This window comes from Trichechus manatus, unplaced genomic scaffold, assembly GCF_000243295.1.
Source record: "Trichechus manatus latirostris isolate Lorelei unplaced genomic scaffold, TriManLat1.0 scaffold00064, whole genome shotgun sequence".
Classification (NCBI taxonomy): Eukaryota; Metazoa; Chordata; class Mammalia; order Sirenia; family Trichechidae; genus Trichechus; species Trichechus manatus.
Window position 1 is genome coordinate 7,535,083 of NW_004444000.1, and position 26,334 is coordinate 7,561,416.

The window sequence follows — 26,334 nt, forward strand, 5'->3', positions numbered from 1 at the left end:
TTGTCTCCAAGCCATCAATAATTTATTATAATTTTATTTTGTGTTTGCTTAGTGAGACCTAGCTTCTTATTTTGTGTTGTTTTGATAGGCCCAAATAAACTGCTCGTGTGCACTAGTTTGATTTTTGACACCTTTGGATCTCTAATGTCCTGTCACCAGGTAGTTAGTTCTGTAACTAAGTATGTGCATACCGGAGTCCGTTAAAATTTCCTATATGGATCAGCTCGGGTGTGCAGGCAGTCGGTCACCAAGTGTGCGATGCAGGCTCTCACCTCCAGTCCTAGAGAGGCATGGGTGATTGGTGCAGGCACTGGACTCTGGCTGTGGTAGGGGATCACGCACTGAGCCAGGCAGGGGGCTGATGGCTGCCCCTGAAAATCTGAAAGAAAAGCATGTCCCTATTCTCTAGAGTGAATAGGTAGGTAAATTTTGCAGCCAGGCTAAGAGCACCCCACTATGTTGGCTGCAAAGACTGGAGGGCACCACTTTTTCTTGAACTCCTGTAGCAGGTGACTAGGCACTTTAGGAGCTACCACCAGTCCTCAAGACCCTGCTGCAGATTGATAAAGTGCCTACTTGAGGGGCAGGGCTGTTTCAAGGGTCACAGATCTGCCCGTTCACAGCTGAAGCAGTTGAAGTTAAACTTCAGATGTTTGCCCTGTTGTACTGTGGCAGTGAGGGCTAACGCTGTTGAGAGGGGTCCCTGCCAGTCTATACAGAGTGTATGGCACTCAGAGTCTGCGGACTCCTGATTTCTGTGGCTAGCAAAGGAGCTGTGCTGACCCTGTGTTCCTGGCCTAGGGGAGCCAGCAGCTTATTCGTTCCCTCTCCAAGGCCAGGAGAATGGGTCAGGGCGCCTTTTGGGATCTACTTCCGGCCCAGTGGACTCCCGGTGCAGAGCGCGGAGGAAGGAGGTAAAAGGAAGAGAGGTTTTTCCCAAATCCAGTGCAGAGCGCGGAGGGAGGAGGTAAAAGGGAGACAGGTTTTTCCCAAATCCGGTGCAGAGCGTGGAGGTAGGACGTAAAAGGGAGAGAGGTTTTTCCCAAATCTGGTGCAGAGCACAGAGGTAGGAGGCAAAAGGGAGAGAGGTTTTTCCCAAATGGGCTTTTGCTTTTTTTTTTTTAATCGCCACGAAAGGGTGCATGCATGTACTTATCGTAGCCTCTTGGGAGCTGCTCTTCACTGGTTCGGAGTGTCCAAGCAGAATCTCTGCTGCTGGGTCTTTCTCGATGTGGAAGCTGCTTCTTGAGCACGCGCACAGCACAGCTGGTTGCCTGCTTCACCGCGGCCCGGCGTGGCTGTGTCTCTGCAGTTTCGCCGCCGCGGCTCTAGAGCTCCTCACCTCTTCCAAACGGTCTTCCTCTCTTGTATGACTCAGTTGGATTTTTTAACCTTGCCTTGTTCAGGGCTGCCAGATGTTCACATAGAATCAAATCACTTGTTTTTCCAGGTCTTTGTTGTAAGACGGATATAGGAAGCGTCTAACCCTCCGTGTTGACCACGCCTCTGGAGTTAATTCTTTATATGTGTAAAAATATTTTATCCCAGCCTGTCATTACTGCAATTTATGCAAATAATGTGTGCCTCTTGTGTTTGTTTGCCAGCCACACCTTCCCCACGAGGTATTTTCATAAGTGTGTAAAAAAATTAGCATAGCATGCTTACAAAAATACGTCCTTGGGAGGGCCTGCTTGGCAGACGTAGAAGGTGCGAGTTATCTGTGTAAAAATACGGTGGTCTTTGCCTTGATTGTGGAGCCTTTTGCTCTGTAGGTGTTGACAGTTTTATCCGGTAGATCTGGCAGTATTTTCTTAGTGGTTTCCAGTTTTCTGCCTTGTATCTTTCTTACCCCAGTGTTATCAAGATAATCATATACTTTCAGAGTAAAAAAAAAACTAAATTGCTAATCCATTTGAACTATATTTTTGTGAATGGCTTAAAGTAGAAATTTAACTTCATATTTTCAAATTATTCCAACATCACTGACTAGTCAGTCCCTTCCCCACCAACTTGAAATGCCACATTTACCATAAACCAAATACCCCCATCAACATAGGTGTGTTTCTAGAAGCATGTGTTTTTATTCTTTAAAGTGGCCTCTAGATAAGTGAGGTGCACTGTCCTGACTAGTGGAGTTGACAGGAACAGTATAAAATATAGTTTCACTTTTCTAATCAAGCTATATAGTAAAACTTTAGTGATTTGGAATACATCCCAGAACGATGAAGGAAAAAGGACATACATATTAGCAAGAAAAAATCTGAAATACTGTGTGGTTTAAAAGGAAGTATTTATTTAGGCTCCTGTATCATAGAAGTTGAAATAAGGAAGCAAGGAAACTGTTTACTTGGTCCAGTCTCGTCTCTTTTGAACCCTGTTCTTTCAGTGGGATCTACCATATTTTAATCCGGCTTAGGTAATTATACTCAAAGAGCATTTGGTAGAGCAGGAAGTACTGAATGGTGCTTCCCTTTTCTACTCAGCTAGTTTGGCTAGTTCTTGAAGGGACAGTTCCAGTTGGTATACAGGTGGTCTGAAATGTTTTCAACAAGTAAGCATTCTCAAGCAAAGAGAAAATAAAGCCCTAAGTAAGTCCATTTGGAAGCACCATCCAGAGGTACTGTACTGCCCGCTGACCTCTTAGTGCTTTCTAGCCAGCTGCACACTGGGGGTAAACTGTCCAGAGATGGGCGCAGGGACGCTGGACCAGCTTTGCTGTTGTGCGCCTCGCTGCTTTAGGACTAGCCGGCCCATAGAAAGGTCGCTGTCTTGTCTCAGGATCCTGTTAACCCCTCTTTTGAATTATTCTTTAAAATCATATTTACATAAGATTTTACTGTGCACATGTATACATTTTACTACCAGCAAGCATTAACCAGGCAGCCTAAACACAGGTGATGCAGTGACTTAATCTCACCATCCTAAATCCCAAAGGGCCCTAACCAAAAGAACAAACCCACTGCTATTGAGTCAGTCCCGACTCATAGCGACCCTGTACGACAGAGTAGAACTGCCCCACTGGGTTTCCAACGAACAGCTAGCTGGTGGATTCGAACTGCCGACCTTTTGTTAGCAGCTGAGCTCCTGACCGCTGCGCCACCAGAGCCCCCAGAGGGCCCTAGGCCTCTAAATTTTCCTTGTTGTTGTTCCTCTTAGGCCTTATTAGATTTGGGGCTGGAGTTTTCACCTGGTTGAATTTATTGTTAGTGTCCCCTAACTAACCTCTCTTTATCTCTGGGAGAAATAGAAAGCACCTGGGGAATGTGACCTTTTCCTAGTCAAATGTGCCCTGTTGTTCCCTGCAGCAAACGTGCATTCCAGGAAGCAGTGGTTAGGCAGGTCCTGTATTAATTCTGTATTCCTCTGCCCTTCCTTTCATTTCTTTCTCCAGATGGTTACTGTGTGTGCCATATTGGGGGGCACAGGGATGAGTACGACCCTGTCCTCTGAGGATCTTAAGAATCTAGTACCATGATTAACTGAATATATACTGTATTTTTACACAGATAACGCGTGCCTGCTACGTTTGTTTGCCAACCACTCCCGCCCCCCCGTGAGGTATTTTCATACGCGGTTGGCAAATAAACGTAAAAGGCATGCGTTACTTGTGTAAAAATATGGTACTTGCCTTTGCGATTTAGGTACACGCCTTCCTTGATCCTGATGATAGCAGTTACATATAGAGGATATGTGCACTTTGTGAGGGCCGATGGCCCAAACCTGAGAAGCATGGGGCCCCTGGAGGGTATGAGGAAGAAAAGCATCCGCTGGGTCTGCGCCTCAGGTCTTGGAGCCCTGCAGGTGACAGCTGGGTGGTTTCCCTTTGCTCCTGCAATTCCATGAAACCCGATTGCTCTTTCTCTTTAGGGCAAGCTGCCCACACGGATCACAGTTCCACTTTCTGTGATTAGCCAGCCTATGAAGGGCAAAAACGTGGTCACAGCCCCCATCATCAAAGGCAACCTCGGAGCCAAGTAAGTGCTGTGGAGTAGTGAGGGCTACTCCGGGGCAGAGGGCTGCAGAAGGCAGCTGGTTTCTGGGGCTCTCCTTTAGCATCTCGCCTGTGCTGCTTCACAGTACTGAGCACCTAGTGTTGTTGTGGGTGCTGGGGACGCAGCAGTGAGTCAAAGACAGCAATCCACGCTGTCGTCAGGCTCACGTTGAGGAGGAAGAGCGAATTAAGAAAGTAAAATACATACTATTCTGGGTGATGATACATACTGTGGAGACACTAAAGCAACGAGGGGAGTGGGGAGGTGAGAATGGGGCTAGAGATGGCAGGTTCAGGTATGATGGTGAGGGAAGGCTTCGCTCTGGCATTTATTTAGCCTGATGGTGTGATCGTTTGGTGGATGAGGGCTCACTTTGGGACCCTGGGCTTCCTGTGGGCCTGACTTAAACAGAGATCAGAAGAGCAGGATGAAATCGGCCTGATGGTCTCAAGGCAGGTTGTGTGATGAGGCTGTTTTGGGGAGGGGGTTTTGTCAGTAGCACAGATGTCTCTGGGACAGTTGACTCCTGCTGATGGAGGTACGGGAGCTTCTGGACCCGCTCTTTTCTCCTGCCGTGGGAAGCATAGAAACGGGAAGAAAGCTGGTCTCGTCAGCTGGTTTCTGCTTCTCAGAGTGCTGGCATTGTGTTGTCTCTCGGTGCGCAGCCTCGTTCTGAGCCAGAGAGACGCATCCTCTTGTCACACCTGACTCCTCCTTTCCTCCCACAGCATCAGCGGGCTGGGCCGCAATATCATCCTCACCACCATGCCAGCGGGTACTAAGCTCATTGCCGGCAATAAGCCTGTTAGTTTCCTCACTGCCCAGCAGTTGCAGCAGCTTCAGCAGCAAGGTCAGGCCACACAGGTAAGGTCCAGGACAAACTGTTGGCCATCCCAGTCTTCTCTCTTTTTCCTTCGCTCTTCTTACTTGATGCACCTACTTGGGTTTTGCAGTCTGCTGATGGAATATTCTCTCTTTGCCAACAGGTGCGGATCCAGACTGTTCCAGCGTCCCATCTCCAGCAGGGAACAGCTTCTGGTTCCTCCAAAGCAGTCTCCACTGTTGTTGTGACCACGGCCCCATCTCCTAAGCAGGCACCTGAACAGCAGTGATGTGAGAGAGAAAGATGGCTTCCCAGAGAGACCACACCTGGTCTGTGCCTCTAGCAGAAAGGCGGGGGCAGGGAGGTTGCATCATAGTGGGATGACGGCAGCATGGCCTCAGTTCTGCAGCCACAGCCCATAGCGCAGTACTCTGAGTGAGGGTCACGCCAGGGTTACAAGGTCAGCCCCGCACCGATCCGGGAGGCGATTCTGCGTCAGCTCTGTCCCACAAGCCCGAGTGTTCTCCTGCGAGTAGGACATCTAGGGAAGGCTTACCAGTTACAGACTGTGCAGGCAGTGACTAAGCCTGTTCTGCATGTAGAGTGTGCTTTTTAGTTTCTGGTCTTCTCCATGACTAGTGGTCTGGATATGACTTTTGTGCCCAGAAAGTTTTATGTAACTTTATTTTTTTAAAGAACCTATTGTACATCTTTATCAAATAGACACTTGGGCTTTAGCCCCTCTAAACTGATTACTTATTCTTTTGACCAGAATGAGAGAACAGCAAGGTTCTTAGTTAAGTTGGTGGCTGACTTACTAACTACATAGTAGTTGAGAGGCTGTAAGACTGGACGGAACCATAGAGAGTGAGGTGAAGGTGTGGATTCCCTACAATGGAATTCGTTTGGTGCTGCTCTCACAAGGTGGGGTGTTGGGATCTTGGCTGTGGTGCGTGTTTAGCTGCCGACTTCGTCCTCCTCACCAAGGCTGTCGTCGGTGCTCAGGTGCAGAGCCAGGTAGACAGAGTGGGGGATGTGCAGCCGTGCTGCCTCTGCAGCCCAGACTTTGCTGCGGTTTGGAGGTCATACATTCTGTTTTGCCCTGGAGCTGTGGGCTAGCCACTGAATTTTGTAAGTAAAGTTTTATTAGAACACAGCCACGCCCATTTGTTTACATATTATCGGTGGCTGATTTCAGAGTTACGACCGCAGAGTTGAGTAGTAGCTGTGATGGAGACCATATGGCTCTGAAGCCTAAAATCCTTACCTGGCCTGTGAGAAAAAGCTTGCTGACTCCTGGCCCAGTACAAAGGTGGCAGGAAGGAGTTAGGGGTGCTCAGGGGCAGGGCTCAGCCTGCTAGGTGGTGCCAGCCTCAGAAGAGGCCAGTCTGGATTTGTGAGTCATTTAGCCCTGGCTTGGCTGTTCCACACATCCCTGCTCAGCCTCCACCAACAACAGGCAGCGCTCAGAGTGATGTTGGAAAATGTAACGTCATTAAAGCACTGGTTGTTAAACACACATGCCTCTTTTGTATTGGGGCAGAGGTGGGGATAAAGCTTTTTTGCAATGATAGGGCTTCTTTGTCTCTTTGGAAAGTATCCAGATTATCAAAAAGGTCTCCTTAATCTGTGAACAATTAATGATGATCGTTTATGGGCTCTGGGTGAGGAAGCAGATGTGGAGGACGCAGAATTGAAGTGGTTTAGATGGGGTAGTGGGTTGGAGTTGGATTAGGCAAGATGCAGAGGAGTGGAGGAGTTGGCGTGGCTTGATGGATGCAGAGTGGTTTTACAGACATCTCATTCTCATAGCAGTTCTGTAAAATAGATGTCATCGTCCCCATTTTCATTCTGAGAAAATGTGAGTCAGAGGTGAAGTCAAAGAACCCAAATGTAAATCCAGTCCTCTGACTTGCAGTCCAGTTCTCTGTTGCTGCCTTACTCAGAAGGTGATGGCTGTAATGGGTCATGATGAGGCTTGGGGAAGACCCAGAATTAGGAGGGAAAGTCTGGATTAGAGAGAGCAGTGGAGAACTGGCTGAGATTGAGCTTTTGATGGCCGAGTGGCGGACTGGCACAGAAGCAATGAGTAATTTAATGGCTGCAGGGAAGGAAACACGGGTCTTTTAACCAAGTGAAGGAGCACGTGTTTGTGTTTTACAATACTTTGATCTTTGCACATTTCTTAGAGTCAGATTTCATGTAGGTAGCCATGTGACAGTTTCTTAATAAGAAAACAATAGAAATTTGAGAGAGCTCGTCTCAGGTATTCACTGCTGGTTACAAACAGACCCCTTCAGAATTTACAAATGATTTCATCAAAATAGCTCCACCATTTAGCTTCAACCCTACCCCAAGCTTTTATCTATTAATGTCCCCTGACTCTGCTTGTCTGCTTTGTGCACACAGGTGTGTATACAGCAGGGGTGTAAAATCCTGGCATAGATCAGGATGCAGATGTTGGCTCCACACCCGAGCAAGTATAATCCTGACTCGATCTAATGTGTCACTGGGATGTTGCAGAGTGAGAAACTCCCTGTTGGGATTGTTCAAGGTGACATTACCAGGATTTGCACCAAACATGGTTCCTTAGGATGCAGACCCCAAGGATCTCGTAGAGATGTGGCAGCTGTGGTGGGTGTTTGGGGGAAACAATTCCAGAAGAACTTCTAGGTGGCAGCCATTGAGCCTCTGAACCTCTGCTTGGCAGAGGCTGGGAAAACCATTCAGGCCGTGTTTCTGTGACTGGATTTGGTGAATGGCATTGGGATGGGTTTGTGCATTACTACCACATCTGAGTTACAGTTACGCTAGGGTGGGTCACTTCCTGGAAGTACACCAAAATAAATTTTACTGTTTCACATCCACTCATCGACACCTCACTCTGGAGAAAATACACAGTTCCTTCAAGTATCCTGCCCTTTTTTCTAGAAGGGAGATCTTTTCCATGAGAGGAAAACAGGGACTAGGTTCCTCCTTCCTACCTCCAATCCCTAAAAAAAGAACACATTTTACCCAAGGGACATAGTAGTTGGCAAGTCTAAGTCCTCCAGGACTTGTGGAAACCCTGGTGGTGCAGTGGTTAAGTGCTACGGCTGCTAACCAAAAGGTGGGTGGCTCGAATTCACCAGGCACTCCTCGGAAGCTCTATGGGGCAGTTCTGCTCTGTCCTGTAGGGTCACTATTAGTCGGAATCAACTCAACAGCAACGGGTCTGGTTTAGGTTTCCAGAACTTGTGGAATGAATGCTTAGTTTCCTACTCAGCTTCCAAACCAAGGTCGATCCCTAAACGGGTCCCCGGAGTCCTTCATCCCTAATAACTAAACCAGTATTTTTAAGCAGCTCTTTCTTAATCCCTGAACTCTGAGTGTTGACTGACCATGGGAGGTTACCTTTCCTATAATTCTGGTGTATCTTCCAAAGAGTATGCCGTGCTTCACAGGAATTATCTCTGCCATGTTTGTACGAGGTCGCCAGGTGGTATAGTGAGAAACACGCTGGGCTTTTGAGTCATACTGAATACTGGTTTGGTCACTTACTAGCTTTGTCACCTTAGGCCAATCAGCTTCTCTGAAGAACCGCATACACTTAAAATACAGGTGGTTGTGGGAATGAGATGGTGCATCTCAAAGTCCGGAAAATGCCATACAAACGAAAGGTATTATTTGGTCTGTAAGACCCTTCAGATGTGTCCTAACCTACTCTGTCAGCTTACAGAACTTAGCATATTTCTCTGAACTCTGTTCTTCATTGCCTTTGTACATACTATTGTCTCTGCCTGGGAATTTCTCCTCCCCTCCTTCAGCCCCAAGTACGCCGTGTATAACTGCTGGCTGGCTATCGCTCCCATTAGACTGCGAGCCCTGTGCTGAGCGACGTCTCCTTGATCCGTAATACCATTACCGTGCTGGTGCAGAGGGGATGTTTAATAAACGTTTGTTGAAGGAGGTTAACAAAAAAAAAAAAGAACAGATCCAGAGCCAAGACTACAGTGTCAAGACTTTGTATCACATGTCCAGGATTCCTGCTGTATGTCCATCATCTGTATCAGAGTCAAGGTCTTCATAACCTGACAGTTTTCTCTCTCCTCATTAACACACTCCTGTCAGCATCCTCCACTGGGGCACCTTGGGGGAGTCAGAACATCTGAGTTCCAGCTCAGCTGACTTTAAACAGTCACCCTCAGCCTGATTTCATGACTTATCAACAATGGTAGTGCAGTCCTTTGGTATATTATAATTATGATGATTAGTTCAGACATGTTTAGCAAGTAATATTTAAAATACCAAAGCTTGTGAATTATTCCACTTTTAAAAATAGTAAGTTAGAATTTTATCTATAAAATGAAAGTACTGTCATTCACTTTTAACATTCTAATGTCTTTCTGATAAGAAAGTACTTGCTTCTTGAGAGAAGGAAGTTACCAGAAGCAGTAAATTCTGCTGCTGGATTCATACCCTGAGTTCATCCATGAGGCCATTTCCTGCTCTAAAACGCCAAGAGTCTGATCTCTCTTCACACTGGGACACAAACGAAGCTTGCTGTCTGTCTGCAGGGTACACGCCCACACAGGCAGTTTGGCATCACCCCCGCTGATGCCCTCATCTCATTCCTCATCGGAGCCGTTCAGGAGGGCAGTGTGGTAAGTGTGACAGGACTTCAGCTGCTGGATCCCAATGGTTTCTCCGTCTCTGTGTCTCTTCAGCCGAGTCAGAAGGCTGCACCAGAGGAACGAGCACATTCAGTCATTCCCTTCCCCAGAGCTGTTTAAAGCATTTGCAATATCTGACTTCTTAGACAATATCTGTCATTGTACCCAGTAGATTAAAGGACTCACGACTACAATTAGTTAATGTCATAATTGAGACAGTTCAAAGCCACCAGCCACTCCATGGAAACCCTACGGGGCTGGTCTGCTCTGTCCTATAGGGTCGCTATGAGTCGGAATCGACTCTACAGCAGTAGGTGTGGGTTTTTTTTTTTTTTTTTGGTCATGACCAGGCAGCAGAACTAGAACTGTGACCTCCGGTCCCCTCCTGTTGGATCTGCACAGGACTCTGGAGAAGTTATCTGCTTTGGGTCTAGGGAAATAAGGGACTGGAAAAAAAAAAGGTAGGGGCAGCTACAGCAGCAAGCTAAAAGTCACCTTAGCACTGCGATTAAAGATGGGCTCTGCTGTTTCCTAGTTGTGTAACCATAATCAAGCTACTAAACCTTTTGAAGCCCTGGTTTCCTCATCTTTTAACACGGTAACAGAACATACTTCATGAAGTGATGAGGATCAGATGCAGTAATGTACTTTAAGTGCTCACCTAGTGCCTGGAACTCAGAAGTGCAGAGTAATTACTAGCTGTTACAGTGTGTATTCCTGAAGAGCACTTTCTGCTATGGTATATTATTTGATTGTCACAGCAGCTCTCGAAATTGGCAGGGCGAGCCCAGAAATGAAGTGATGAGCCCCAAATGAGACAAGGACAGCAGTACCGATGCCTGATTTAGAGTTGTTCCTGTCACACCACAGGCTTCAAATCTGCCAGAACTGCCTGTGAAACCTGAATCTACCACGTTACTGTGATCTGGACAAGTCATCTAACTTCTCGAAGCCTCGTTACCCTCGTTCACAAATTAGGGTAGTAATACCTACCCTGCAGGTATGGCGTACCTTGCACAGAACCTGCAGATAGTTGGCACTCATTAAGTGTTGAAAGCACTGCTCAGGTATCACAGGTGTGCCACTGGGAGTACCAGTGTGATCGATTTTGCGGGTGGGTTAGGAAGAAAAGGCTTCACAAACGTTTGTCCCTCAAACATACCAGTAAACGAGCGAGTAGTTGATGGCCACAATGCAGACAGCAACCAGGTAGTGCCAGGAGTAACACATGGTGATGAACATGATATTTTCATGATCTTTCTGGTCCCATTCAGGCGTTCCAAAAGGCGGGAACAGCACAAACCCAATCTGGTGGAATACAGGGAGAAGTTGGTCTTTTCAAACAACCTAGCCTTCCCATGGCCACCCAAATTGCTCAGACATTCCCTACCATCACCTCCCACACTTCTGTTAGCATGGGAAGGCTTTTTTTTCCCTCTCTCTTCAGACATTTTAATTTGTAACGAGAGCTTTAGTTTTCCAGAAGAGTTGTAAAGATGGTAGGAAGAGATCTTGTACTTCTCACCAAGCTTCCCCTAATGTCAGCATCTTACGTAACCATGGTGTATTGATCAAAACTATGAAACGAACGTTGGTGCATTGCAACATTACTAACTAAACTACAAACTGTATCCAGGTTTTACCAGTTTTTCCACTAATGTCCTCTTTCTGTCTCAGCATACAGTGTTGCGTACCATGTTGCACTTAGTCATAATGTCTCTTCAGTGTTCTCCAGTGGGGGTGGAGCATTTGCCTGCGGATCAGTAGGTCCCTGGTGCAAATCCAGGTGCCCCTCGTATTAGTCTTTAGAAGCCCTGGTGGTACAATGGTTAAGTGGCTGCTAACTGAAAGGTTGGTGGTTTCAACCTACACAGTGGCTCTGCAGGGAGAAGGCCTTCCCTAAAGGTTACAGCCAAGAAAACCTCCTGGGGCAGTGGTACTCTGGCACATGGATCACCATGAGTTGCAATTGACCTGACGGCACCCAACAACAGTTTGCTCCAATTTCTGACAGTGTCTTAGGAAGGCCTTCTTAAGCAGGAAAGTTGATTCTGGTTTTAGTGTAGGCTTATTAAAGAAAACTCTTCAGGGCCCACATTGCAGGGGAATAATTTACAGTGGAAACTGCAAAAGGTATCATTATCTCACAGGAGTGTGGCCTGGGAAAATATTTGATCTGCTAGTTGTGTGTGCTCCATAGATTCTTGCTTGTTTAGGCATCAGCAGGATATTAGTGGATAAAATTACACAGGCCAGGGGGTGGGCATGGGGGGAAAAGTGACTAAACTCATTCACGTGGTACGTGAGTGCTGCGTTTTCAGGCATTGTGCCCCCTTCAGGGCTTCCCTTGGACGTGCTCACTAGGACTTCCTAATCCGTGCGGGGCACGGAGCATTGGCTTCAATAATCACCTGCCAGAACCAGGTGCCCTGAAGAATAACGAGACTGGTCCGGAAAAGTTCCAGCACAATATTGTCCCGAAGGATCACCTCTAGGAAGGTACTGATGGCCCCACCAAACACAGCGAACAGCAGGAGGGAGTGGATGTGCTGGTCCAGCGGTGGTCGGTTATGAACGTGGTAGTAGAAGAGAAAACCTGCCCAAACCAGATTACAGCCATCAGCAGTCCTCTCGGGTGTATTTCAAAGGGTTCACTCTTTGTCTATTAGAATTCCTTCCCACAGCTGTGTCAAGGCTAGAATTTTTCAGCACTTGGAAGTCAATTTACAGAATAGGGCAGCAAACATGCAGATTAAGTTTATTTCATGTGTATATGTTAAGTGGGTGTAAGTAGCAAGGAGATACATATATTACAGAATCCATGGTAAGGTTCAATACAGGAGGGCAGGTGAAATGATTTATGACAGGTAGGTTATGTGTATGTACATACACAATACACATGCTTGAAATGGAGCTTTACCCTTATTCAGCCTTTTGTCAGCTCTTCTGAGGTACAGAGAGAGCTTGTTGGATTACAAAAGGCTTTTTCAGCTAATACAAGCTGCATTGGGAGATCTGCCCTAGCAGTTGAGTCAATACAGTAACACTCCGAGGTGGAGGGTGGAATGCAGTCTCTCTTCCCTAACCACAGCGATCTGTCCTCCTGCCTGGTGGCATTCAGCTAATCTCTGGGCAGTTTGTGCGTATGTGTGCAGGCACACATACCTCTACACATGAGTGTGAGCAGTGGTGGGTGGGGGCAGCTGTGGGAAGGCAGGGAGGGCTTGTGCAGCCTTAGCTGGCAGTTTGAGAACTGCTTAAAAGCCTCATGCTTTCATGGGCTGCTTAATGGAATATGTCATCATTACCATCCAGAGCACAGGACCGAGTCCTGATGAGGCTCTGAAAATTCCAAGGATTTGGAATTTCTGGAGAAGGTTGTGATGTTTCTGGTCTCTTGTGTTCTGATCCCTCCAATATAACTTGACGGTTTCTGCTCCCTTCTCTCCCTCCATTCCTCTAAATTACCTTCAGCGAATGCTGCCACGGCCATCATCAATCTGTCCACCCCCAGGGGAATGTAGGTGACGAGATAGGTGAGCATATCAGTGATTCCTGAGGCTGCAAAGAACAGGTACATGGTGCTGTGCTGCCAGTTCATCATCTTCACCCATTGATCTTCTGAGTACAAGTGGAACTGGGGCCCATCTGGAACAAGCTGCTCTGCCAGGATCCCTGCAGGAAATGCATGGAAATGCAGGATGGAGGAATAGCTCCAAGACAGACAGGAGACGACACAAAATAACACAAAGTCATGAGTAAAGTAGAGACGTGCAGTAGAGGTGGCCTGGGGCTCAGCAAACCTGCTGTGCTGCCATGGGTTCAGCTACTCCAGTACAAAGTAAGATATTCACTGATAACCTGTGTAGACACCTTGCTTTTGCTGCTGTTCTTTTCAGGGGATGGGGAGTGGGGGATGAAGAAGCAATAGAAACACAGCTGCCCAGGCCCCCTGGAAATGTGTCCAGTAGCAGAGACAAAGCCAGGCATCATCACTTAAGTGAGATTAAGAGCCATTCATCTTTGCGTCCCCCTGCCAAGTCAACAGTAAAGGAAATCTCAAAAAGGAAGAACTAGGTTGAAAATGATGGGATCTGAGCAGAGACAGTGCTGGTGATCAGGACGTCTACAGGCACGAAGGGAGAGAAACAGTTCTCTGGTCTCTCTCCATCAGTGAGTGCCCTTCCCAGGTACAGAGCTAGTCTGAGCTGACGGCTCCTTCCAGCTCTTCTTCCTAAACGCCGGGAGAAAAAGGAGGAGGCCCTAGACACTTTCTGGTCAGACTGTGTCTTGGGAAAGGCAAGACTGTAGCCAGAAGATGGATGAAGCTGGGTCACAATGTAGCTCTCAGCTATTTCCCCCTCTGCTTTTATCACCTAGTAAAGAAGGCACAAGATTTGCCTATATGCCTTGCCCAAAATGTTCCTGGGGAAGCCTAGAGGGAGTCCCCCATGACAACATTCTAGACCCAAACATTTGTTTTACAAACCAGCCCCTTAATTTGCATATAAAAGATCAAAGAGTTGGTGAAAACAGCCCAGGAAAGGCTGCCCTGTCATGCCAAAGCAAGCCTGTGAGAGCAGACTGTGGTTTCCTGCTGTGTTCTCAGTACCTACAACAGTGAATTTCTGTTCCCTGGTCAGGTCAGGAGACACTTGTTGAATGAGCAGTATTTTCACCGCAGCCAAGAGGCCAAGTGTCAGTAGTGTTCTAGCCATGTGGCCCCTACAGTCTACCTGCTCCAGAAGGGTGAGGAAGCCTTTCTGCAGACTGAGTGGTGAATGAGAATGTTCAGCTGGATTAGGAAAACACAGCTTGTAGATTTTGTTTACTCCAAGTGCAGCGACTGCGGTTGTCTCAGTCTCTCTCAAGAAACTGTAGGCCAAAGTCACCAGGGGGGAATGCAATTGCAAAACCAGATTCCTCATTACCACACGATTGGCTGGTCCTGAGGAAGAACACGTCTTAGAGTACTGCCACTGCCCCTCCTTGGAGAGCCACTAGGGAGTGGAGTGGAGTGGATGGCGAGTCACGAAGTGGTGGGGTTTTTTGGGATGGGGTAAAGGAAAATCTGTCCTCTGCTGGCTTTTTTCAGATGATTCCATTATCTACTTATGACTAACCTAGCATAAAGTACCCCTCTCTGCAGTTGCTTGAGATGGGGAGCAGGCCAGTGAGTTGGGTGGTCACTACTCTGAGATGGTAGTAGGAGAGACAATTGGTGAAAAAAGATGATTTTTCTAAAACTAAACTCCATTAGTACTTTCTCATAACTCGTGTACGTGAACTTAATCTAGTCTTCTATTTTTATTTGTGCCATATCTTTTTCATGTAATATGTATTCTGTTCCTACAACTTATACCTATGTACTTCTAGGGCACAGAATGTAGTTTGATGGTTTTTCATAGTGTACTATGATGTGAGGTGTTTTAACTATTAAAATGACAAAGCTGTGTACACAGTGGATGCTCTGACAACACAGTCTAGTGATCAACTGGAAATCCATCAGGCATTATCTACTAACTTCCTGGAATGAGAGATGAGGATTTAGCTCTCTTTCAGCCTCCCCCTCCCCTGCACCCCTTCACTTTTACAGTAGCTACACCTTCTGCCAGTAGAAACATCTATTTCACAGAGTCCTGAAAATGGGTTTGGGGTTCTGGATATGATGGGGAGACTCTCTGGACAAAATGACCCCCACTCTTACCAATGACTGGAAACAAAGTCCTGACTGCTGCTTCAATTATCTCGATACGTGAATAATTACGGTTCAGCTGGCAGTTCTTCCCCTTTTGGTGAAAGTACTTCAGTGGGTACTTCACCGACCACCACAGTCCAACTAACAGGAAGAAACTCCCTGGGAGAGCATGGCCCTTGAAGTTTGCCATCAGGACTCCGGGACACCTAAAAATTAGGAGACAGCTGTTAAGTGGCTGAATGAAGAAACATAAATGTATATTTTCGCAGAAAACACAATATGTAACTAAGGATTCCAAATCATAAGCCACACTAAGAAGGATCAAATCATTCTCTTATTTTATGAGGATCAAATCATTCTCTTTTCATAAACTAAGCCCGTGAGTGTATGTTACTGAAGTCATGTCTTTAAGTGAGCTGTGTGACCAAGAAGATACCACTGAACCTACGAAAAAACCCATTGCTGTGGAGTCGAATCCGACTCATAGTACTCTATAGGACAGAGCAGAACTGCCCCATAGGGTTTCCAAGGAGCGGCTGGTGGATTTGAACCACCGACCTTTAGGTTAGCAGCCGAGCTCTTAACTACTGTGCCACCAGGGCTCCACCCACTGAACCTAAAGGCTTAAAAAATGCGGGTAAAAGTAAAAGGACTAGGGGCGAGGGAAAGACGGGAATATAGGTGAGTATTTACTGAATTGCTGAGCTGTAAAAATGGCGTGGCAGGGCCATCTGACCACCTCTAACTTCACAAGGGGGAAAGAGAATCAGTATCTGCCTAAAGCTGATTCCGATGAGACGGTGGTCAGACATACCTCCACCCTCCAACCTTTTCACCAGTTGTGACACCAGCTGTCCCACGACACACTCTACTTCTCTGCTGGGTTCCATAACTGCATTGGCCACACAGAACTCACAGATCAGACTCAGAAGTTATGGGGTTTATTAGGGAAGTAACAGGTTACAATTCAGGATCAGGAATGACTCAGGATACAGTTGTTTGATCAGGACAGCCTCTTCTCAGCCGTGTCCGCAGGCAGGCCTCTTTCTGGCCATTGACCCAGCCTCTGCCTTGCCCGGGAAAGTGTTAGAAAGCTCTTTAGCTCTGTGCCCAGAGGGGCACCCCACTCTACCAGTAAGGCTTGGCCAGAAAGCGCTCAGCTCCTAGCTCCATGGGTGGGCAAGCCTAGCTCCACCAGCAAGTATCTGGAGGCACCCTGCTCCACCAGCAAGCCTCCTTCCTGAAGGCACTCAGCTTTCTTGCTCTATGGGCAGCCCACTGCACCATCTCCTGCTGGTCTCCTGGTTCTGCTGCATCTGCTGCCACCATTTCTCTGCCGCTGCTTTTCGCTGTCTCTTGCTGTCTCCAGTGTTACAGCTGTCTCTCTCTGTCTCCTGGGTTTAGGAGGTTCTCAGTGCAAGGATCCCAGGTCTAAAGGATGCACTCCACTCCTGGCTCTTTTTTCTTGGCGGTATTGAGGTCCCCTTTCCCGCCTCTGGGATGGCTCATTTTAAGCCTAGCAGGATGGCAGAACTGACCAATCCCCTCGTTACAGTTCCATACACCTTATTTGCATGGTCCTACCTCCACAAGGGTGCCAAGCACCTTATTTGCATTATTAGCAAACTATCCAATCCCCTTGGTGGGCCACAAGCACCTTATTTGCATAGCCCCACCCAATCATTCGGTGAGAGTTACAAGACCATGGCAAGAAAGACCATATAAAAGTGATCCATTGCACCACATATGCATAAAAGTAAGGGGGGAAACTAGAAAATAAAAACATCCAAATACATAAACATGTCAAAAACAACAAATTGGGAAAAATGTAGTATCTATGACATGGTTAATAGCTCACAGAGCCCTTAAAAATAAGAAAAATACCATGGAAAAATGGGCAGAAGACATGAACAAATATCCACAAAATAATATAAATTGACAATAAATCTTACATAATTAAAAACGTGCAAATTAAAACTATCATTTTTTATATAATTTGAAAAATTAAATACAGAGTTTTGGTGTGCTAATCGTTAAAAAAATAGTATTAAAAGGCTTATATAGCTATAGATCAGATATGGTCAATATAATCTGTATTTTGTAAAATGAAAATATATAAACACCACCTTATTTTTAAAAAATACTATTTACAGCAGCACGAGAGTACAGGATCAAAATTAGGAGTGTAAGAATTTATTCAGAAGAAAAATTTTTTTTTTCCCTGTGGTGGTGACCAGATATGCAGGGTAGGAGGAGACTAGCAGTTGACAATCCAGAAAATACAACCTAGGAACAAAGTGTTGGTGGCCTGCACAGCCTGTCCCAGCCCCGGCTAGTTTGGTTGTGAGGGCTGTCCATGTCTTCCATGTTTAGAGTTGAGGTTCCCAATCTCCACCAAGAAATTTCATAAGCTTAAAAAAAATGCTTAATAGTTAAACAAAAAATTAAATAGTACTAAAAGGCTTATAGTGAAAAGCAGCAACTCCATGCCTCACCCTTGCGTACTCCCTAGTGAAACCACTTTTAGCTCGTATAGCTGTTTCTTCAGGTATTTACCCCCATAATTCTAGTTAATTTGTGCATGCTATCTTTTGCTGATTTACCATTTTCAAGCATTATCTACCAACTTCCTGGAATGATAGATGAGTATTTAGTTCTCCAACAACCTCTCCCTCCTTTGCACCCCTTCGTTTTTATGGTAGCTTCATTATACTTTTGGTTAAGTCATTAATTAGTGTTTTATTATTATGACCTTGTAAATCCAAAGTCCTTACCAGGGCCAATAAAGCCCTGCATGATCTGGTTTTGGGCTATCTCTTCGATCTCTCCTCTTCTCCTGGCTTACTTTGCTCCAGCCACAATGGGTTCCTTCTATTCCTTGAAATAGTTAAGCACAATCTTCTACTGCTTCTGGGACTTACATTATATGTTCGTTCTTTCTTGAATCGTGTTCCCGCAGAGACCCAACAGTTCTCTACTTTATTCAGGTCTCTGTTCAAATGCTATTTTTTTCCCTGACTACTGTTATGTAAAATAGCAGGGATGACCCACTTTTCAATCCATGTATGCTTCTAAAATTTCTTTAAAGTATGAGTCACATGACATATTAAATATGTAAAGAATATTACGTATTCTTTTTTTTTTTTTTTTTTTAAGCATTTAAGCATTTACATTCACTAGAATGTAAGTTCCTTGAAAGCAGGGATTTGTTCTATTTTGTTCTTGCAGTTTGCCCAGTGCTTACAACAGGGCTTGACACATAGTAAGCACTCAATAAATATTTGTGGAATGAACTAATGCTGATCCAAGGAGAGAGAGAGAGAATGTAGATTGGGGGGAATTATTAAGAACAAAGAGTACAAGGAAAATCAGGTCAAACCTCTTACTCAAATTATGTTCATTTTCCAGTGATCCCCTAGATATGAAATGAAAAAGAACAATTGCCCAGCTTCCAGCCTTCTTGGTTGCCAGCTTTAATTCAAAGCTACTACATCTCCAAAATATTTAATCCTGCTTTCACTCTCCCATCATATCCCATGTGATATCAAAAAGGAGTAAGTACATTAAAATAAGAAAGTTGGAAAATTTGTGAGAGCATTTTCTGATGTTTATTTTCATATTTGTGGGTTTTCCTTAGATTGAAAAGTTTTACAGTGTAATGGCCACACCATCCTGGGTATATTAGGGAGCTCGTCCCTTAAGTGTTAGCTTTCTTCAATGTTTATTTTTAAATGTTTTTTAAAGCTAGACTTCTCAAGGACTTAGCCTATTTGAATGGGGTTATTCAGATTACTAGAAGTATAATTTTTATTGTTCTATTTAAAGTTAGTTATTGCCTTGTTCTTCCTCCAAGTAAAACTGACCCACTCTTTATGATGAAAGTAAAATCATGGTAAAATGATGGTAATCATGCCAACAGTAACCATAAGGAGCTTTGTCAATAAAACAGACTTTAAGGCAGAGACTATTACTAGGGACAAAGTGACACTGCATAATGATAAAAGGGTCAACCCATCAGGAATATATAACCATTATAAATGTACATGCACCTAACAAGAGAACCCCAAAATACATGAAGCAAAAAATGATAAAAGGAGGAACAGACAATTCAATAATTATAGCTAGAGATTACAATACTCTTATCACAGTCACTGATAGAACTAGACAGAAAATTAGAAAGAAATTGAAGAACACTATCAAAAACCTGACCTGACATTTATAGAAGAGTCTACCCAAGAACTGTATAAAATAAACTCTTTTCAAGAAAACATAAAACATATTTCAGGGTAGGTCATAAAGCAAGTCTCAATAAATTTAAAAGAATTGAAATTATATAAAGTATGTCCTGAAACCACAACAGAATTAAGTTAAAAATTAAAAACACAAATCTAGGAAACTGGCTCCCCAACCCCTGATATTTGAAAATTAAATAACACACTTCTAAATAACCCATGGGTCTGGGGAAAAATCACAAGGGATGTTAGAAAATATCTTGAACTGAATCAAAATGAAAGCACAACATTTATGGGATATAGCTAAAACAGTGCTTAGAGGGAAATTTACAGCTTTAAATGCTTATATTAAAAGTGTGAAAACCAGTAATTGATTCCCACCTCAAAAAGCTAGAAAAAGGACAAGTCAAACCCAAAGTAAATAGCAGGATGGAAATTATAAAGATCAGAGCAGATATCAATGAAACAAAAGAGAAAATCAATAAAATCAAAAGCTCTTTGAAAAGATTAATAATACTGATAAAAATTTCTAGACTGACCACGAAAAGGAGAGGACATAATTACCAAAATCAGAGATGGAACAGGAGACCTCACTAAAGATTCTACAGAAACTAAAAGGTATGAACATATTTATACCAACAAATTAGACACCTTGAATGAAATGTACAAATTCCTAGAAAGACACAAGCCACTGAAGTTCAGTAAAGAAGAAACAGATAACCTGAATAGCTGATTATGTGAAGAAAGTAAATTTGTAATTAAAAACTTTCCTACAAGAAAACTGACTCAAGAAGAAAAAGAACACCATAATAGATCCCTATCAAGTAAATAACTGAATTAACAATTTAAAAATCTCCAAACAAAGAAAAGTCCAAGCCCAGATGGCTTCAATGGTATATTATATGAAACATTTAAAGAAAAAACAATACCAAACGTACACATTTTCAGAAAATAAAGAGGGAACACTGCACAACGCAGACTAGTACTAAGTACCCTGATAACAAAGCCAAAGTATCACCAGAAAAGAAAATGGAGTCTTCCTTTTTAACCTGTTTTCTGTCTCCAACATGACAAAGACCAGAAAATAAAAAAGGAAAAAGGTACTGAAGAAAACCTAAAAACAAATGTAGTATAATGAATATCTTCAGAGAGATGAGAAGATACTGTATCCCTAATATAGTAGGTTCCACCACCTGTCTGTCATACTGTGGTGTCTTGTTTGTTGCTATGATGCTGGAAGCTATGCCACTAGTACTTCAAATACCAGTAAGGTCACCCATGGTGGACAAGTTTCAGCAGAGCTTCCAGACTAAGACTAGGGAGAAAGGCCTGGCAATCTACTTCCAAAAATTTGCCAATGAAAACCCTATGGATCACAACAGAATATTGCCCAATATGGTGCTGGAAGATGAGTCCTCTAGGTTGCAAGTCACTCAGTATACACAGTGGCCACAATAGACTGGAGCATACCAATGATTGTGAAGATGGCACAGGATCGGGCAACGTTTTGTTCTGTTGTACATGAGGTCAAGGTGATCAAGGTCCCAGCGAACTAAATTATGACATAGGGCTGGAGAGTTGATATACCCCTGAGGAAGGACAGTGAAGGTGTATTGCTGGCTTTGCCACTGAAGGCAAACTGCTTCTGGTATTCCTTTGAAACCAGAATTGAGAAAAAGGCATTGGGCAGATCAATCGCTTCATACCAGGTACCAGGAGATGTATTAATTTGCTCAAGCAATGAAACTACATCTGGAACAGCAGCTGCAATTGGAGTCACTACCTGGTTAAGTTTACGATAATCCACTGTCATTCTTCAAGATCCATCTGTTTTTTTGCACAGGCCAAATAGGTGACTGAATGGGGATGGGGTGGGAATTGCCACTTGGTGGTGGCAGTAATCTCTGCAGTCCCTCCAGGAATGCAGTATTACTTTTGGTTCACTATTTTCCTAGGTAGGGGCAGTTCTAATGGCTTCCACTTGGCTTTTCCTACCATAATAGGCCTTACTCCACATGTCAGGGACCCAGTGTAGGGGTTCTGCCAGTTGCTGAGTAATCATTCCAATTATGCATTCTGAAATTGGAGAAATCACTACAGGATGGGTTCTATTGAAACTCTATTAATAACCTGACCTCAATACGCTCCCACTCTGGTAGGCCACAGTGACATTTTGGGTCTCCTGGAATTAGTTTGGAGCCAGTATCCAGTAATCCCCCCAAAGTCTGATTATTTCCTTTTCCCCAATGAACAGTTACTCACATAGAAGGCCATAGATCCCTTTGGGGAAGGCTGGGAGAAAAATTAACAGTATGAATTTTTGGTAGCACAGTGGGGCCCTCCTCAAGGGGACCCAGCCTCCCCATCATTAACTGGCTCAAGTTTGGGAATTGATTGAGGGGCCGTAACTCTCTATTCTGGCAATTCTAGTTAGATTGCTATTCACTTCACCTAGAATTCTTCTACTTGTACATATCAAGTAAATAGTAGATTTCCGATCTGTTTCACACCTAGGGACACCATGACAAGTAGCCAATGCCATAAATCCATACAAGTCAGACTACTGTGATTACTGCTTTAACTCCGCTGTCCATTATGGTAACCACACTCACCTTATCTTTGTTTGACTCTGCTGTCCATTACGGTAACCACACTCACCTTATCTTTGTCAACCGAGTGCCGCCACTTGGCCCCTACCACTATGGGGCCCAGTCAGCTCCACTGTAGTTAGGTGTCTTAATTCAATTAGGACAGATCCCACTGTTAAATCTGACTGACATAAAATAGCAATCACAGCAGTCTTCAAGGATGCTGGGGCTCCCTTCACAAATTTGTTCCTCACCGATGCGGTAAAAGGTGTGTCCTCTAGGCACTCCATGTGTGGGTCTAGTGGGTCCACCCTGATAAAGTCACTCTAACATGACAATTTCCCTTAGCTTTTGGATACCTTTCTCTACAGTATACCAAGCCAGGTCTGGTATTTAAACTTGATTTAGTGTAGACCACCACTTAATCCATATTTCAGCAAACCAACCAAATAAACTATTAGATCCTTTCCCAACCACTCGAGCTGAAACACTGAATGAAGAATCTGTGCTTAGTAGGCCTATATCAATAAACTCAGACTGATCCAAGTTTATGTTCCTTGTACCATTATCCCACACCCTTAATAGCCGTTCCCACACATATTCCCCAGGTTTCTGTTTGTACATATTATAAAAGTCAAGCAGTTCTTTTGGAGTGTAGTGTACCTCCTCCTGGGTCACGCTTTGTACTTCACATTTTGAGGCTCACTGGGACTTAAGTCTAGTTATAGGTCTAGAAGCAAAATGGGCAGTGGGGATGTGTTCTGAGAACATTCAGCAACGTCTTGTGAGGCATCTTACAAGATGCCCCAGACAACGACTGAGATGATTCGGATCTCATCCCAGGCAATATCTCAGACAAAGGCTCTTCAGACACAGCTGGTTTAATCTCATCAGATGGGGGTGGAGGGGCTAGTAGTTTTACTGGGGAGGGTCCCTTAGGAGATATATGATTTTCAAATATTTTTTTCCCATTCTGTTGGCTGTAGTTTCACATTCTTGTTGGTATCCTTTGAAGCACAAAAGCTTTTAATTTGATGAAATTCCATTTTTCTGTTTCTTTTTCCTTTGTTGCCTATGCTTTTGATGTCATATTTAAGAAACCATTGCCTGACCCCAGATCACAAAGATGTACTCTTATGTTTTCTTCTAAGAGTTTTATAGTTTTAGCTTTTACGTTTAAGTCTATGATCCATTTTGAGTTTATGTTTGTATATGGTATGAGGTAGGGATCTGAATTCATTTTTTTGCATGTGGATATCCTGCTCTCTCAGCACCATTTGTTGAAAAGACTATTCTTTCCCCTCTTTGAATTGTCTTGGAACCCTTTCTACCGTTTTACTTTTGAAGGTAGATTTTATCAATTTTTAAAGAATGACATTGCCTATAACAAGCTGGAAGTGTGATATAGACAGATTAATTCAACTATTATGCACATATAATAAGTACTTTAATAGAGTGTTGTTACAGAGTGTTATGACAATAAAGGGGAGGACTCTTATTCAGCATTGGGGAAATCGAGAAAGATTGTTAGGGGAAGTGTATGGGTGGAATTTGAGCAGAGCAAGTATCACATGCAAAGGCAGAGAAGCAGTTGCAGCAAATCACACATACGGTGAGAGGTGAGGCAGATGTTACCTTCATAAGTTTAGTCAGACCTCATTTTATTAATTGCCTCAGAATCCATTTTAGTTTGATCAACTTAGAGGCTTGCATAAATAGCATCTGTGTTTCCCAGTAGCACCCCCAACACCTCCTGACTCACTCTTATGGTAACCTAGATACCTACCTATGGGGTGGCTAGGCCACAGGCTGGGTCTTCATGTTGCCCCACCCAAAACCCTGAGTGTGCTATGCCGATAAAACCCCTACACAGGCTACCCCATTCCCACCTACCTCCTTTAAGGAGCCCTAGTGGCATAGTGGTTAAAAGCTCAGCTGCTAACCAAAAGGTCAGCAGTTTAAATCCACCAGCTGCTCCTTGGAAACCCTATGGGGCAGTTCTGCTCTGTCCTACAGGGTTGCTGTGAGTCAGAACCAACTTGAGAGAACCTAACAACAAAAAAAACCCGCCTTTAAATGACCCAATAAAAGCTTAGCCCGAAACAACTGTGTGTCTTCCCCTCTCAGACGCTAAAAAAAGCTGTATCCCTGGTCTGCCATCTCTCTCTTTACCTATGTCTCCCCGTATGGTTCTTGGGCATGCCGTGTTCCTCAAGGACCTCTGAGTATACTAAAGTTCTTTCCAGTTCCTGTTTGTGGTCGTTTGTGGAAGTGTGACTTACCAGAACTGATAAAATTCAGTCCTTCAATACAGGTCCTCTAGCTTGCAATGTCTGAGATGTTCAGTCTGCTTCATTTTCATTAGCAGACCGGGCTGACAGGCATCTCAAGATACAGGGCCCAAGCACCTAGCCCTAAGCTCAGAGTACATAGATAAGTTACCCTCAGTAGGAGGTGCCCACCTCCACGTGGCTGCTAACTCTACTGGCATCCGTGAAATGTGGCACGTCCAGCACAGTGGTATGCTCCTCGCCTTTGGCTATAACCTCATTTAAATAATAATGATTTTTTAGCATTACAGTAACTTACTCTCTTTATCCTACCATTCCTACCTCCTTTACCAAGAAAGACCACGTGTCATTCTCTCCCAGGGGTAGAATGCATTAAACTTTGTAATCTTAGACTGGGACTGAGCAAAACAGGGTAATTAAAAATCAAATCAACCAGACATTGAGGTCCTGTGTGCCCATAAATCTCTGGGGAAGGATATGAACCAACTCACACAAGGGCATGAGAAAGGCTGAGTTGGCCAAGACTTAAGGCAAGTGTTCCATTCATTTGGGTGTGTTCTATTTCTTAAATTTTCCTAAAGGAAACTGAGTTCCTAAACTTTTCTTTAAGGGGAAATACTGTTACATATTAGCAAGAACATGAAGTATGTAGTGTGTCAGACCAAAGTTCAGTCCTGATTTTTCTATCTCTACTGGTAAGGCCTTAGACAAGTTCTTTGAATCTTAGTACTCCTTCCTCTAAAACAGGGACATGAACACTTACCTCAGAGGTATCTTGTGAGGATTAACTGAAATGTCTAGTGGCTGATTAGAATAAGTGTTCAATAAATGTTAGTTCCCTCTCTTCTCTGGTGCTGTTATACCTACTCACACAACTAATGGGGGAGAGACCTGGGATTTTCTCCTAGGAGAAGTATAATTGTTGAACTAAGGCTGCTGTCTTTTGCTTTTGAGTAGCTGGTTTCAAAGGGAAAAATCACTGTTGAACTTCTCCCTAACCCTGGAGAGGGCAGTGGCTAAGTCTATCTTTTTAATGGGAATGGGGTGTGTCTGGTTTCTGGGGACGTAAGGTAGGGGGACATCATAGCATATTATTTTACTACAGAACATGTTTTTTATACTTTCTGAATCTGTCCTTGCCAGCAGAACAGTCAGATGCTTTCTAGACTGGATTTGCTTTGGAGTACAGCCAACCCTGCCTGACTCAGCTTTCTGTTACTCTGAAAATAACAAGGTCAGTACTCCTCCCTCTTCTATGAGCTGCTTTTGGTAACAGAATGCAAGGAAGCATAAGGTGCAGTGTTGAAAGCTCTGCTGCCCGTGGGCTGATGTGGCTGTGGCCCTAGTCCTGCATTTCAGTCAAGGCATACCCCTGAGAGGCCCTAAGTAATTATGGAGTCCACCACCCTCTTCAAAATTTGACAGCTGCCACCATAATTTTGATTCCCTCTGTAAGTGGGCCCTTGGAACATGGTCAGAAAGGGTAAGACCAGAATAAGGGTCTGAACCTTGTTCTGGTATGACTTCACCATGATGTGGAACAAACCTTCTATTAACAAGAGTTTAGTTACCTCCCAGCTCAGTTTGGTTCCTAAGAAAAAGACAGGCTCTTTTTTTTTTCATGTGAGCCTATTATATACATGACTCTATGCTAAGTGCTGTGGAAATAATACAATGAATACAAAACCCCTACCATCAAGGAGTTTATAATCTAGTACGGGAGCTGTGCATGTGTGAAAGATTTAATGTTGTGATCTACACTGATAGCGGTCCTCAGGGATATAGGATAGAAAGTGAATAACTGAGAGAAGGATGAATCTGAGACGACTATACAGGTGGTGGGGCTTCCTTCATTGTCTCTTTCATGAGAATCAGGCAGTCTTACTGGAGGAAAACTCATTAACTACCTGCTGTACGCAGATGACACAGCCTTGCTTGTTGAAATCGAAGAGGACTTGAAGCACTGATGAAGATCAAAGACTACAGCCTTCAGTATGGATTACACCTCAACATAAAGAAAACAAAAATCCTCACAACTGGACCAATAAGCAACATCAT

The 26,334-nt window shown here is 44.2% G+C and overlaps 2 protein-coding genes across 2 annotated transcripts in view; one reads left to right on the forward strand and one right to left on the reverse strand.

Annotated features, from left to right (window-relative positions):
• Positions 1-6,301, forward strand: part of NFRKB (nuclear factor related to kappaB binding protein) — a 50,995-nt gene extending 44,694 nt beyond the window's left edge. Inside the window, exons 23-25 of the mRNA XM_012556401.2 lie at positions 3,868-3,974; positions 4,721-4,856; positions 4,979-6,301. Coding sequence (XP_012411855.1) covers positions 3,868-3,974; positions 4,721-4,856; positions 4,979-5,104 — 369 coding nt within the window. The 3' untranslated portion in view covers positions 5,105-6,301. The remainder of the gene's footprint in view (positions 1-3,867; positions 3,975-4,720; positions 4,857-4,978) is intronic.
• Positions 6,302-8,728: 2,427 nt separating this feature from the next.
• TMEM45B (transmembrane protein 45B) lies at positions 8,729-15,355 on the reverse strand. The gene is made up of 5 exons (XM_004379328.2): positions 15,175-15,355; positions 12,936-13,142; positions 11,879-12,063; positions 10,630-10,775; positions 8,729-9,534 (listed from the first exon to the last, which is right to left on the reverse strand). Exons 1-5 carry the CDS (start codon positions 15,353-15,355, stop codon positions 9,423-9,425), a joined length of 831 nt encoding a protein of 276 aa, XP_004379385.1. The 3' UTR covers positions 8,729-9,422.
• Positions 15,356-26,334: the final 10,979 nt, after the last annotated feature.

Excerpts from the sequence above, each read along its gene's own strand:
- TMEM45B (XM_004379328.2), bottom strand. The coding sequence starts at position 15,355 with ATGGCAAACTTCAAGGGCCATGCTCTCCCAGGGAGTTTCTTCCTGTTA. Across the intron at positions 13,143-15,174 it reads GACTTTGTTTCCAGTCATTG|GGATCCTGGCAGAGCAGCTT; the intron begins GTAAGAGTGGGG and ends CATTTCCTGCAG. Across the intron at positions 12,064-12,935 it reads CGTGGCAGCATTCGCTGAAG|GTTTTCTCTTCTACTACCAC; the intron begins GTAATTTAGAGG and ends TGGTTTGGGCAG.